The 14,382-nt window shown below is 43.5% G+C and overlaps 1 protein-coding gene across 1 annotated transcript in view; it reads right to left on the bottom strand.

Moving 5' to 3' along the window:
• Positions 1–1,714, bottom strand: part of LOC121317095 (tubulinyl-Tyr carboxypeptidase 2-like) — a 30,332-nt gene extending 28,618 nt beyond the window's left edge. The window contains exon 1 of the mRNA XM_041252691.1: positions 1,251–1,714. Coding sequence (XP_041108625.1) covers positions 1,251–1,571 — 321 coding nt within the window. The 5' untranslated portion in view covers positions 1,572–1,714. The remainder of the gene's footprint in view (positions 1–1,250) is intronic.
• Between the last annotated feature and the right edge of the window lie 12,668 nt (positions 1,715–14,382).

Here is a 14,382-nt window from a genome sequence, read left to right as displayed (position 1 = left end):
GGCCAAAGATATCTTATGATAAAAATCTTTTAATCCGACTGACACTAAGCCAGCTCAGGTCCGAAAGTACATCCTATAAAACTACCAATATAAAAAAAACCCACTGATTACAAGACTCTCTCACAAGTTTTATTTATCTTCCCAAGCTTCTGCTACTTACAGAACTTACAATCAAAACAGCAGACAGCCATCTAGTACAGACAACTTCACTCAAACCACATAAAGTGCTGTACAATATCGGCATGTCTTCTGTAGCACTGGGATAAGACAATGTAGCCATTAATCAATTATCTTGGGGTTTCCACCCCTCCCTCAGTAACAGTCCACATCACACAGTCAGCCCTCAATTCAACACAGTTGGTACTGGGTATGATGTATGGGCATGGTGACTGAACTCCTCCCTAAAAGGGTGGTCCCACCAGCACAGGCTTCAGGCAAGGATGTATAGAGATGCGGAAATCAAACTGCTTGAGATATCCCTGCTCTGTGAATAAATAGAGGTAATTTGTCAAGCACTGCCAATTCAGTGCCTTTCGCAAGCACCAAAATGAATCACAAGTCAAAGAAATTGTTACTGAAATCTGTGGGAATAAATCATCTATGTACTAACCTTGTCAAGCAAAGAGTTCCTGTAAGGGCATGTGAGAAACACAGTTTGCCAGCCATGTATAAAAGAAAGGGAAATAAAACTGTGGATCACTGGAATGGCTGCTTGCTTGATTCTTTAATTGGACAGACAGCTTGCCAGCAAAGGGATTAAGTGTGTCAGAAAACATAGTACAGCAGGGCTATAACAATTTACTTTTTAATATACAGAGAAAAACCAATATTATTTTCATTAAATTAATAATTAAAAGTGGTCACATACTGTAGATTTGATAAAGGCTGCATCAAGAATTGAAAGTGCATTTTATTCAGCCACACAAATAAAACACATTAATTCTCTTACATGTGCACTGACTCAAATCCAGGTATTGCTGAATTAAAGTGACTTCGTGAACGCCAATATGAACGTGAAACTCAATATTCTGACGGTGTCTGAACCATAAGTAAACAAATTGACTTTTGCCCCACTAATCTATATTAATACAAATGTATCTAAATACATTACAGAGCCTACAGTAAAAGTGCACATTGTTGAACAAGACAGTCACCATGCTTCCTATAACAGTAATATATTACTGCTGAAAGGGGGTTTACTACGACTGGTTTATTATACCGTATTGAATAAAGCGTTTAAATGTGCTTACTTTAGGTAGGTATGAAGCAATTCGTAATCTGTCCACCATCTCTTTCCCTTCAGGGTGAATTTTGGCCACATGAGTCCACATCCTCTCCCAGGTCTGACTGTCTATTGGAAAGCCACTTTTGTTGACATAAAACAGCACTCCTCCATCTTTTTCTTCTTTTCCTCCTCCCAAAGATTTGCTCACGTTGTTTGCAGAAGCACTCGGAGCGGATTCTGCACCGGCCCTGCCGCGACAGCTACGATAGTTGGTGCTTTTCGATCTACCGTGTTTGTTCACTTTCGCAGCTGCTGTGCAGGTGCTATTCGAACTGGACCTGGTCATTTCAGGCTGTGATTAGTTAGCTCGCAACACGAAGAAACGCGTTAATATTCTAATACGTATTTATGAGGATGTATTCATGTTGGTATTTATATATGTATTATTTACGTATAGAAATGCATCTAATAAACAAAACTAGTAGCTAAAAATCGTGTCCATTAAAAAAAAAAAAAAAAAAAAAAAAAAAAAAACTACAGACACAGAGTAATTAACTGTGATGCCTTACAAGAAAAAAAAGTGTACTTTTTCCCCCTAATACTTAAAAAAATGTTACATGTTTTGCTTTTAATTTATGCGCCATTGAACCAGCTCATCTGAATATTGTATTTACCCTGTTGTATTCTAAGCTTGTGCAGCAAACGACTCATTGAAAAAAATCTTGAAAATTTGCAGCGTCCAGTTTTGTTTAAAACCCAGTCTTGTATTCTACAATGCATCATCTGCTTGGCAGAACCTTTGTTGCGATTCTTATAAATGTAACGATGTTCTCTTCATATCGAAAGAAATTTTAGGTTTTCGGTTGTTGTTATCTCAAGCTATTTGCAGTTTTACTACAATAGATACAGTCGTTAAACCATGAATGTTATCCTGCTACACTGTAACCCAGCAGCAGACAACATTCCGATTCATCCTATTGGCTGTTTCAACAAAGGGAGGAGGTATACCTTTGTTTTCATTGGAGCCATTCATAATAAGGAACGTTTTTCAGCCTCTGATTGGTGGCTGTTTTGGAATGAAGCGGGGGTAGAGAAACCTGATATGTTTTGTTTGGACACACAAGTTGAGTGCGTAGTAAATCCCAAGATACACATCTTTGTGATTGGGGGGGGGGAGCTAGATTACCTTTTTCGAAGTTCAAAGGCTTGTTATAGTTTCTGTTTTCCCAATTGAATGTAGCAAATGAGTGGACTGGATGGTAGGCCATATTATTTATAATATTGTAAAATGTGATGTTATTGTTACCTGCGTACATGTTATTCTTGTTGCCTGGATACATGTTATTATTGCTGCCTATGTTCAATTTCATTAAAGGGAACAGCAAAGACACAGGGTAACAAGAATTTGGTGCGATATTACAGGAGAAAAGAGGGAAATTGTGCAGGACTGAAAATAATTCGATCACACCTGTTGGTCAGCAGCCAATCTTCTTGAACATTATATTTAGAAATTTGAGTTGAAAAACAAAATACTACATTATTATGCAATTTATGAATGCCGCAGTGTATTTTATATGGGAACAAACTGTGCTTTACAAAAACGTCACCAGGCTGACTATGCTATTGCTTGCAAAGAGGTTGATGGATGCTGAAGTTGTATATTGCATCATGTGATCTATCTGGAATCAGGAAGTACTTAAAAGGAGCTGGCAACATAGGGTTTTAGGGGCTATCAGTTAATGTCATGGAGATTCTGGTACAGAAAATAACATAGGTATAGGAAACTTGAAAATAGGCTATGTAAATTACTTTTGAAGCTACATTCCCCAAATGTTAACAGATGTTTTAGGTCAAGACACAGCACTGAAACAGCCCTTGTTAAGGTTGTTAATTATCTGTTCATGGCCGCTGACTTGGGTGCACTGACCATTCTGGTCCTATTAGACCTTAGTGCTGCATTCGATACCGTAAACCACACCATTCTAATGAACCGTTTGGAATGCTGTGTGGGTATTACTGGCATTGTCTTACAGCGGTTCTGATCATACTTCTCTGTGCCTGATTCAGAGAGGCTAGTTCATGCCTGTGTTGTCTGTGCCTGATTCAGAGAGGCTAGTTCATGCCTATGTTGTCTGTGCCTGATTCAGAGAGGCTAGTTCATGCCTATGTTGTCTGTGCCTGATGCAGAGAGGCTAGTTCATGCCTATGTTGTCTGTGCCTGATACAGGGAGGCTAGTTCATGCCTGTGTTGTCTGTGCCTGATGCAGAGAGGCTAGTTCATGCCTGTGTTGTCTGTGCCTGATGCAGAGAGGCTAGTTCATGCCTATGTTGTCTGTGCCTGATTCAGAGAGGCTAGTTCATGCCTGTGTTGTCTGTGCCTGATGCAGAGAGGCTAGTTCATGCCTGTGTTGTCTGTGCCTGATGCAGAGAGGCTAGTTCATGCCTGGTTGTCTGTGCCTGATGCAGAGAGGCTAGTTCATGCCTATGTTGTCTGTGCCTGATGCAGAGAGGCTAGTTCATGCCTGGTTGTCTGTGCCTGATGCAGAGAGGCTAGTTCATGCCTATGTTGTCTGTGCCTGATGCAGAGAGGCTAGTTCATGCCTGTGTTGTCTGTGCCTGATGCAGAGAGGCTAGTTCATGCCTGTGTTGTCTGTGCCTGATGCAGAGAGGCTAGTTCATGCCTGTGTTGTCTGTGCCTGATGCAGAGAGGCTAGTTCATGCCTGTGTTGTCTGTGCCTGATGCAGAGAGGCTAGTTCATGCCTGTGTTGTCTGTGCCTGATGCAGAGAGGCTAGTTCATGCCTGTGTTGTCTGTGCCTGATGCAGAGAGGCTAGTTCATGCCTGTGTTGTCTGTGCCTGATGCAGAGAGGCTAGTTCATGCCTGTGTTGTCTGTGCCTGATGCAGAGAGGCTAGTTCATGCCTGGTTGTCTGTGCCTGATGCAGAGAGGCTAGTTCATGCCTGGTTGTCTGTGCCTGATGCAGAGGCTAGTTCATGCCTTTGTTTCTTCCCGGCTCGATTATTGCAATGCCTTGTTTGCAGGTGTCTCCAAGGCTGCTATTAGCAGGCTAGAATATATTCAGAACTCCGCTGCTCGCATTTTAACTGGCACTAAACTCAGTGCCCTGCACTGGTTGTTGGTTGAGGGAAGGACTGATTTTAAAATACTGTTGTTAACCTATAAGGCTCCATGTTACATTGCTGAATTGCTTACACGCTACACACCCGTACGTAATCTTCATTCTTCATCCTCGGTTTTATTGGCAGTACTAAAACTAAGCTTCGCTTCATGGGCAACAGGGCTTTTTGCTATGCGCCCAAACTTTGGAATGACCTTCCTCAATCTATCAGGGGACAGACCGTTGATGCTTTTAAAGAATAGTTAAAGACACACTTTTACGTTCATTTTTATCATAATTTGGTTTTTGATTTGTGTAATTTCTTTTTATATTAGGTATACTCTTAATATGCTGTATGCATGTATGGTTCTCTGTGTTTTTTTGTGTTTGTTCAGCACTTTGAGAAGCATGCATTTAGGTGCTTTATAAAATAAATATATATATATATATATATATATATATATATATATATATATATATATATATATATATATATATATATATATATATATAATAGCTCGAGAGACAACAATATCTCAAGCACTCCACAAATCTGGCCTGTATGGTAGGGTGGCAAGAAGGAATCCATTACTGAAGAAAGCCCACCTTGAATCCTGTTTTGAAGTATGCCAAAAAACACTCAGGAGATTCTGTAGCCATGTGGTAAAAAGTTTTGTGGTCTGACGAAACTAAAATCGAACTTTCTGGCCTAAATGCAAAGCGTTATGTTTAGCGCAGACCCAACACAGAGCATCACCCAAAGAACACCATCCCTACAGTCAAGCATGGTGGTGGCAGCATCATGTTATGGGGATGCTTCTCATTGGCAGGGACTGGGGCACTTGTCAGGATAGAAGGGAAAATGAATGGAGCAAAGTACGGAGAAGCCCTTGAGGAGAACCTGCTGCCCTCTGCAAGAAAGCTGAAACTGGGACGGAAGTTCACCTTTCAGCACAATAACGACCCAAAGCACACAGCCAAAGCTACACTGCAGTGGCTAAGGAACAAAAAGATAAATGTCCTTGAGTGGTCCAGTCAGAGCCCCGACCTAAACCCAATCGAAAATTTGTGGCATGACTTGAAGGTTGCTGTCCATCAACGCTCCCAAAGGAACTTGACAGAGCTTGAACAGTTTTGTAAAGAAGAATGGTCAAATATTTTCAAACCTAGGTGTGCAAAGTTGGTAGAGACCTATGCCAACAGATCTACAGCTGCAAAAGATGCTTCCACCAAGTACTAACTCAGGGGGGGTGGAGACTTATCCAATTATGATCTTTCAGTTTTGTATTTTAAATATATATTTTTTTCTCAATAAAAACTTTTTTCTCCTTAACAGTGTGGAGTATGGTGTGTAGATAAGTAGAAAAAATTCCTCATTTAAATGCATGAAACTCTGAGGCACTGACACAACAAAATGTAAAAAAAGTTCAAGGGGGCATAGACTTTCTATAGGCATTATATATATATATAAAATACAGTATAATGTGATGAGTCTCTAAAACAAGTGTAGTGCATTTAGAAGAATAGATGCGCTGGCACACATAAATAACTTACTGTATTTAGGAATTAGGACCTCTGGTGTTATTTTAGTGTCATGATACTGCTTTGTTTGGGCCATTATAACTTGAATTTACAAGTAACACTAGTGTTGTGATGTTATTTAATTAGTATATCTTTGAACTAGGGAATCTTTGTATAATTTCTAGAATGTTTTGGTGTTGGTCAAAAGCGTATTTTACAGACATACACCATGTATATCTTATAATACTAAAGATTAGGTACTCGTCAGCAAGGCTATACATTTGAATTTATGTTTTGGCTGGTTATAGTTAATTAAATCATATCATATATCTCTGCTGTCATGCACAGCCCTTCACTATGTAGGTCTTGCATGTGTTGTTTTGAAAAAGGCCCCTTTCACGTTCTGTGAGTTCGTTTGGAGCGCACTCTCCTGCATTGTAGGCTGGAAACTTAGTGTAACACATATGTTTATAGCAGCCGATATAACTAAACGCATCCTAAAGGAAGATTTTCTTGATTTAATTTTTTAAAAATTCATAAGGAGTGATTTGGACATTTCCAGAGTACATTTTTATGTGTGTTACATTCAGAAAAGTGAGAAATATGACAGTGGTTGTATTTAAGTTAATTAAGTGAGTCTGTAAATTAAGGCAGTCTTTTGCATTTAAATTAATATTAATTTATAGCAGGAATATATCATTAACAAACAAAACTAATGGAAAAGTGTTGAAGCTATAATAGCTTACGCTATGGAAGTAAAGGTTTCCTTAATGCGTGTTACACTGAACTGTCCTGCATTAATTCAACTTTGGAATGAAAAAAGAGCTGAATGTTGAATTTGAAAACAGATGTCCATTTACACATTTTAACTCAGATGAATAAATAATTGCAAATGTGAAATCAGAATTAGCAATATAGTTTGGAGGTGTTTGATGGCGTATCAAAAGAACAGAAGAAGGGGTTGAATACAAGTTAAATTTACATACATATCTGTGAACATAAATTTTAAAAAATCTTGGAATTTGGATGTTTTTGTTATAATAAAAAGAAATACAACGTTTTTGTCAGTTATATTATTTAAATTTCAGGACCACTTGCCATGGAATGTGCCAAAAGCACATGTATTTTGTAGATTAAAGAGTATGTTAGTTTACCTACCGTAAACCTGGTTCCCTGAAAGAGAAGCTGGCCACCAAACATTGCTTATGGGATATACGCCTGCCTATTGGTAGATGTCACTGAGCTCTTACTATCAAAGCTGCCGATAGGCCCCCCTTTCATCGCTGACCTCCTTGATCCAGCCTACCGAGGGAATAAAACCGTATATGCAGGGAAGGATCGACCTCTTTTCGCGACAAAACCATGATGACGACCGACGCGACCTCGCGGTTGGTGGCCATCTTCTCTTTCAGGGAACCAGGGAGGGAGGGAAGAATGGCAGCACGCGAGGGATGCCTCAGACCTGCCTGACCTAAGGTCAGCGGTGCCAGCGTGCAACCTCAAGGACCCTTGTGCCCATTGAAGGCAATGAGGGATCTATCACATTAAGGCGACAGAACCTGGAAAAAGTATGTGCGTAGCCCAGCTAGCCGCATTACAAATCTCAGCCATGGAGGCACCTCTAAAGAGGGCCCATGACATAGCCACACCTCTCGTGGAATGTGCGGCTACCCGCCCAGGAGGGGGGTAAGCCAACACCATCATACGCAGTCGAGACTGTGTCCGCAATCCAATGCAACAGTCGCTGCTTGGAGAGGGGCTGTCACAGGGTCCGTGTCAGATAAAGATCTGGTCAGAATGACGCAATGCTCTCGTCCTATCCATGTAGCATCTCAATGCCCGCAACGGGCAGAGGAAATTCAACTTCCTATCCTCCTCCGAAGTAAATGGTGGTGGATGAAAGGACTCCAGTTCCACAGACTTATTAATGTGGAAGGCTGTGACCAGCCTTAGGGAGGAAAGCAGGGTTTGCACGGAGTGACACTCTGCTACCACCATCCCAAATATGCATACAGGAGCTATGCACAGACAGTGCCTGCAGCTCACTAACCCGCTTGCGGAGGTGATAGCCAAGAGGAAGGCTGTCTTCATGGACACGTGCTTCAACTCAATGGAGTATATTGGCTCAAACGGGGCCTGCGTGAGAGCCTCCAGTACAATCTCAAGGCTCCATTTGGGGAGAGTAGCCCTCCTAGGAGGGCGCACCCGCCAAGCGCCTCGGAGAAACCAGGTAGCCAGAAAATGCACGCCCAGGGACACTGAGTCAACGGGGGCATGACAAGCAGAAATAGCCGCTAGGTATACCTTTAGTGTGGAAGTGATCTACCAGCCTCAAGCAGATCTAGCACAAACTGCAAGATGACAAGATGGGTCCAGCCAGAGCCCCACATACGTTGCGCACTGCACAGCCATCCGTCGACTCTTGGCATCGTTGATGGTGAGGCCCAGCCTCACCAGATGCTCCGTCACAAGCGCCATGTGGGCCACCGCTCCCTCTCGCGACTGGGAACAGATAAACCAGTCGTCGACGTAGTTCACTCTGATCCCTTGCAGCCGCAAGGGGGCCAGGATAGCATCTATGTACTTTGAGAACGTACAGGGAGCTAGGGAAAGCCCAAACGGCAGCACGGAAAACTCGTAAATGCTTCCTTGAAAGGCGAAGCGGAGGTATTTCCTGTGCTCTGGATGAACGGGGACGTGAAAATACGCATCCCGCAAGTCCACCGTAGTAAACCATTCGCCTGGCCGGACAAACTGGAGTATGTGACGATGAGTCAGCATTTGGAACCTCCTCTGGTCCAGGATGGGGCAAAAGCTGCCGTCCTTCTTCAGCACCAGGAAGTAACTCAAGTAGAACCCCTCCCCTTGAGAGGTGGGGTCTACAAGACAAATGGCGCGCTTGCACAGCAAGGCTGCCACTTCGGTCTGGAGCACCGAGGCCTGGAGCGGATCCGTCATGAACATAGTTGTGATGCTGCGAAAAGGAGGAGATCCCAAGTGAAACTGAAGCGCATAACCATCTTGTTCGGTCGCGAGCACCCAAGCATCTGAGGTGTAAGCTCGCCAGTAGTGCAGCTGTTGTGCCGTGAACTGTGTCACAAGCCTTCAGGGGCCCTGTTAGGGCTGCTGAGGCTGAGGCGGGGCTGACTGAGGTGGCTGCCTAGGGTGGTTGCCCTGGAAGCCTCTTCTAGGGTGCTGCTGTGTGAACTGGCCATGGCCTGTGCGCCCTCCACGTTGAGGGAGAACCCTGTCTCTTGCCTGTGGTGAGGCCTGTAGGCGACGCCTAAGGTCACCAAGAGGGGCTGTGGGGACAGACACCATCCTGGTGACTGTCCGTGTTGGAGGTGCGTGCCAGCGGCTCGACCTACCCCTCACCGGAGTGGGAGGCAGGAGCAACGAGGCCATCTGCCTAGACGCTTCGCATTCTTGGAGAGACCGCTGCAGGATCTCCTCCACTGCTGGACCGAAGGTATGGCCTGGCGATATAGGCGCGTCCAAAAGCGCAGCCTTATCCGCATCAGGCACCCGCACCAGCCACAGCTGTCTGCGCACAACCACTAGGCCAGCCGGGCTCCTTCCCAGGGCTTGCCCCTATAGCCGGAGAGCTGGAGCAACGTATGTGACAGCAAGCACAACTCCGTGGCCACGGGCTCTGGGAGCGGGAGTCACGCAATATGCCGTCCATGTATGCAACCAGCATACTGGATGTATTCGCCAGACGGGTACCCTGAGCCCCCGCTATGTACGCCCTACAGACATGTGTCTCCGTAATCCTGCTTTGCAGGTTCGGGCATATAGGGTCCTTGGGCAGACCTCCCACCAGTGGAGCCTTCACCAAGGCTGCAATGGTGGACTCTACAGGGGGAAACCCCGCCAGGCCCAGCTTCTCCGCCCTTTCCAACGAGGCCAGTTGAGAAGCATGTCTCAACTGACTAGGCGCAGTGGCTGGGCATTCCCAAGAGGAGCGTACCTCCTCCATAAAGTGAGGGAAGGCGGAGAAGGACTGAGGCGGAGGAGCCACATCATGCAGCCGAAAAATGGAGTGACGTGGCTCTGCCGCTGCTGCCCAGGGGACCTGCAGGTATGCTGCCGCGTGCCCCATGAGCGCGGACACTGACCCTACAGCAGTGACGCACTAGTAACCGAGGACACCTTAGAACTAGGAACCGCTTCAGTCAGGAACTAGGGCTGTGCCTCGACCTCCATCTCCGCTGGGAAGGCGGACTCCCCCCACGAGGCCACGATGGAAAGAACGTCCTCGTCAGGACACAGCGCTCGGTCTTCCTGCTCGCCCTGTTCTTCCACGGGGAGATCAGGGGGTAGTATAGGGACCCTCAATGGCACTGGGGTTGAGGGCAGAGCCTTAATCGGGGCAGCGGTCTGAGCCGCCAGGGCCTGCTGCCTCTCCAGAAGCTCCATAATATGAGCAATCTGGGCTTTCATGTCCATAATGTCCTGCATCTGCCGAGACTTCTTCACCCATTTCGCCGTAGACGACGGGAATCGGCTGCGGTTGGACACAGGCGCCTGCGCACAAGGAATCCATCCAGAGGGGCTCTGTGACGGCGTCAAGAGGCGAGGCTGGGAAGGACCTGCTACAGGGGATGAAGAACGCTCCCATGCAACTCTCTCCAGGCGATTGGCGAGCACTCGGGGCTAAAAAGCTGTGCAGATGCTGTAGGAGCTTTGTAGGGTTGAGGTGGCGTGTTCGGCGCCTAAGCACACAGCACACAGGGTATGCCTGTCTTCCTGCGGGATGTTAGTCCCACAGGCTTCGCAGGCATGAAACAAAGCCCTGCCCGTCATCACTGGGTCACACAGCGTGCTAAGGGCGCCCACTGCGGACATGTAGAATGTAGTGTTTTATTTATATCTATATCTAGGCTATCTGATGTAGCTGTTTTACAGGAAGTGCTATAATGTATCAGCTTGTCAAGCCCAGTTGATTGTTGCTTCTTTTTAAATTACAGGATCGTTGTTTTCTGACTATCATAGCAGCAGTCCCATTTTCAGCTTGCTTTACTAGCTTTTTGACATGTTCAATTAATTAAATAACTAAAAAAAAAATACTGAAAGTAGTTGTTCAAAAACTTCAGACGTTCTTAAGTATCGAGTGAAAAACTCGATGTCACCCAATTTCATTTCTTGTACAAGCCTGTGATATTTGCCAAACTGTTGTAGTTTAAGGTGAATTTCTTGCATATAATCACGTTTACGACATTGTCTTCTCCTTCTTAAATGTAAAACGAATGTAAAAATCTTCCATTTCTGCTCGTATACTTCTTGGGTCAACAGGAACAACAGTGTCTATGGCAGTGCGCTGATCGGGCGATAACTGAGCGACAGGCGGCTGTCACTGGGTTTTCAGCTGAGCGATACAGTATAAACCGGCCTTTACTCTAGGGGCCCATTGTTAATTAAACGATAGTGCCAGTCGATGATGGCTCCACCGTGTGACAGATGACCGCGATGGGAGTTATGGTCAACTATCACATAGTAGATCATCATCGAGAGGGCACTATCGCTACTAGAAAATTATTTTTACCATTGTTTTCTTTAAAAAAAAAAAAACACTTCAAAACCTAGATTTACCTTGAACTTGTACTGATTTGTACCTTTCCGCTGAGTAAAGAAATTCTAATAAAATAGTCCGGAACATTTTTTAATGCTAGAACTGGAAGCTGATTGGCTGACTGTACTGAATTGTTTTCTAATAGACTATAGATGCCCACTGGAATGCATCGGCACCAACTGTGAATCAAATTTAAAATCTATCTGCTCAAAGTGGTTTTTCTTTTTGACTTGCTCTGTACGGACGCCTCGGGAAGTACATACATTCAATGTATACGGACATCCTAAAGGGCCTTATTGCATTTATAATCCTGGTAAAACAGTGGATTTGAAGGAAAAAAATGCATAAATCATGTTTAAGGCAAAACATTTTTAGTGATTTTTATTAAATATCCTTATGCCATATAAAGTAGCCCCATGTAGAACTTTGAACTACACACTAAGATGAGTTTAAGAAGTTTAAGATGAGTAAATTAATTCAATTAAAACAACTAAAAAGTGTTTTTTGTTTGTTTTTTGGTTTTTTTTTGATAGTGTGCGCATTGCCATTGAAAAATACACCAGGGGGCGGAGTAGAGCCGGCACTGAGCTATTTATTTGCTTCCTGTCACTGTCAGTGCAAGCACAGAGCGGAACAGACGTGAGGAATAAAAATAAATTCAACTTTGTCTTGGATTTCAGTATTTTGTTCAAGATCTGTGCCAGAGAGGGGTGGGTACTGTGCGCAATTGTGTTTTTGTGTTTACAAACCACTAAAAATACATTATTTGAAGTGATGAGTCCGCATAAGGACAGCGATTTTTTGTGTGTTTGTTTTGCTATCTTCCAGTTCATTTAATTGGTCTTCATCAAAATCGGCAGTTTTACTTTGGGATGTTTTGCAGGTCACTCAGTTTCATAGTTACATGTGTACATCTGTAAGTGGGTGTAAGCAAGATAGCTGCGATACTTAGTTTAAATTCTGTGAGGCAGCACAGTGATTTATATATAATTATGTAATTGTATATGCATAATTGAAATAAGACCCTGCAGTTTAAGACATTTCAGTTTTTATGAGCTGCAGGCTCTGTGCTCATTGTACTGATATAGCAGACAAAAAGCAAATGTCTGCAACTCGTAAAAACTGAAATGGGTCTTCAAAGTCCTATGCAAGGAGAGTCTTATTTCCATCCATGTATCATGTATTATATTCTTGAAAAACGAATTTGTAAATAGAAACTACCATGCAAATGAAACCACTGCATTAATGAAAAACATGTATTATTATACTTTCTTCAAATTAGTGTTCAAACTATTTTCTTTGGGGGGGGGGGGGGGGGGGGGGGGGGGGGCTGCTGTTTGCACAATATCTCAACGATGGACAAAGGGTGAATACAAAAAACGAACAGATATCGTGAACTCAGTAATCACGGTATAGAAAAATGGCTGCGGTTTCAAAACCATGGCAGTCTATACCACGGTTTAACTAAATACCGGTATACCGTGACATGCCTACTCAATACAGATGTCTCCGAGAACACCCCTCAAAAAGCAAGCGAAGTGTTCTTACAAAGTTGACCACCAGACACAATATGCCAAGGCCAATCACGATATGAATCAATAAATACAAATGTATTTATTACTATGTCATGACACACGTGCATCAGCATATGAAATGAACAGAATGAGAGAAAATAGGCAAGGGTATGTTAATAAACTATAATAATAAAGTAACAGACAAACTAAACTAACTGATGACAAACTAAATTAACAAAGCACCCCATGCAGTAGCAGCTCTAACAGTAATTATTAATACGGGAGGAGTATTGAAAACAAGAATACATTTTAGCATATTAACACAGCACCCCTACACACGTTAAAAAATGCAGCAGCACCTCTAGATTAATTATGAACACAGGAGCAGTATTGATGACAATACAGAAATGGAAGATGAAGCGCTTCAGTTAGTTTTTACTTCTGCTTTACTTTTAAGAAGACAATGTCGTAAACATGCTTATATGTGGCAAAATCCACTGCAACGACTCAATTTCTTTAAAAATACTTCACGGGTGAATTGGACGCTGACAATGTGTTGATCGGGCAATAACCTAGCAACGGGTTTTCAGTCGAGCAACTGGCCTTCACCCAAGTATTATACAAAAATGAATGACGAAACAAGCATGGTTTGTGATGTTGACAGTCACTGTAATTTGTTAATTATATAGAATTAGGTATATAAGAAGAAAAACGTACCTATTTCTTTCAGCAGTTTTTATCTGACAAAAACCCCCCCCCCCCCCCCCCCCCCCCCCCCAAAAAAATATAAAAACAAGAAATAACTGGCAAGACAGAAAATCTACTCGCAGCAAACAGATTTCTGGCATCCCTGGCTTCTAGCATCCCCCCACCCATGCCATCGAAAAAAAAGAAGTAATGAGGCCCATCCCCGTAATTCAAGCACTAAGAATAGCTGGTGTATGTAATCTGGTTTCACAATAAAGTTGACGTTGTTGCAACCTTTATTAAGCATATGACGGCAACAGTATTGAAACGCATGTGTGAAGGTGTACTTTTCCAAGTGTGTGTTCGGGCAGTCGCTAACTTCGGCAGGAAAGGACACTGATGGAATCGCATGACAGATGTTTATGGGTGGTAGCAGCCCTAGTGAGATCTGGGAGAAAATGACCAGCAAAGGATGCCGTTCATATTAGGGACATCATGGAGCAAGTACAACAGGGAAGATGATGCCTTCCAGCTAGAAGGAGGAAGCTGGTAGTTAGTGAAGTGCAAAAGCAGGGGAGTGGATGAGGTGTGTCAAGAGGGTGTCCCAGGCCAAGCAGAGAGAATGGATGAGATGGGAGAGTGTGGAACATGGTAAGATTGGCTGGTGAGACCTGTGAACAATGGAACAGAGATCAACGTCATACAAATGTGTATATTCATACAAATCAACTGTTATTTATTGACT

Source organism: Polyodon spathula, chromosome 6 (genome assembly GCF_017654505.1).
Source record: "Polyodon spathula isolate WHYD16114869_AA chromosome 6, ASM1765450v1, whole genome shotgun sequence".
NCBI lineage: Eukaryota > Metazoa > Chordata > Actinopteri > Acipenseriformes > Polyodontidae > Polyodon > Polyodon spathula.
Note: the sequence above shows the minus strand (reverse complement) of the source record. Positions and strands in the feature narration are given on the sequence as shown.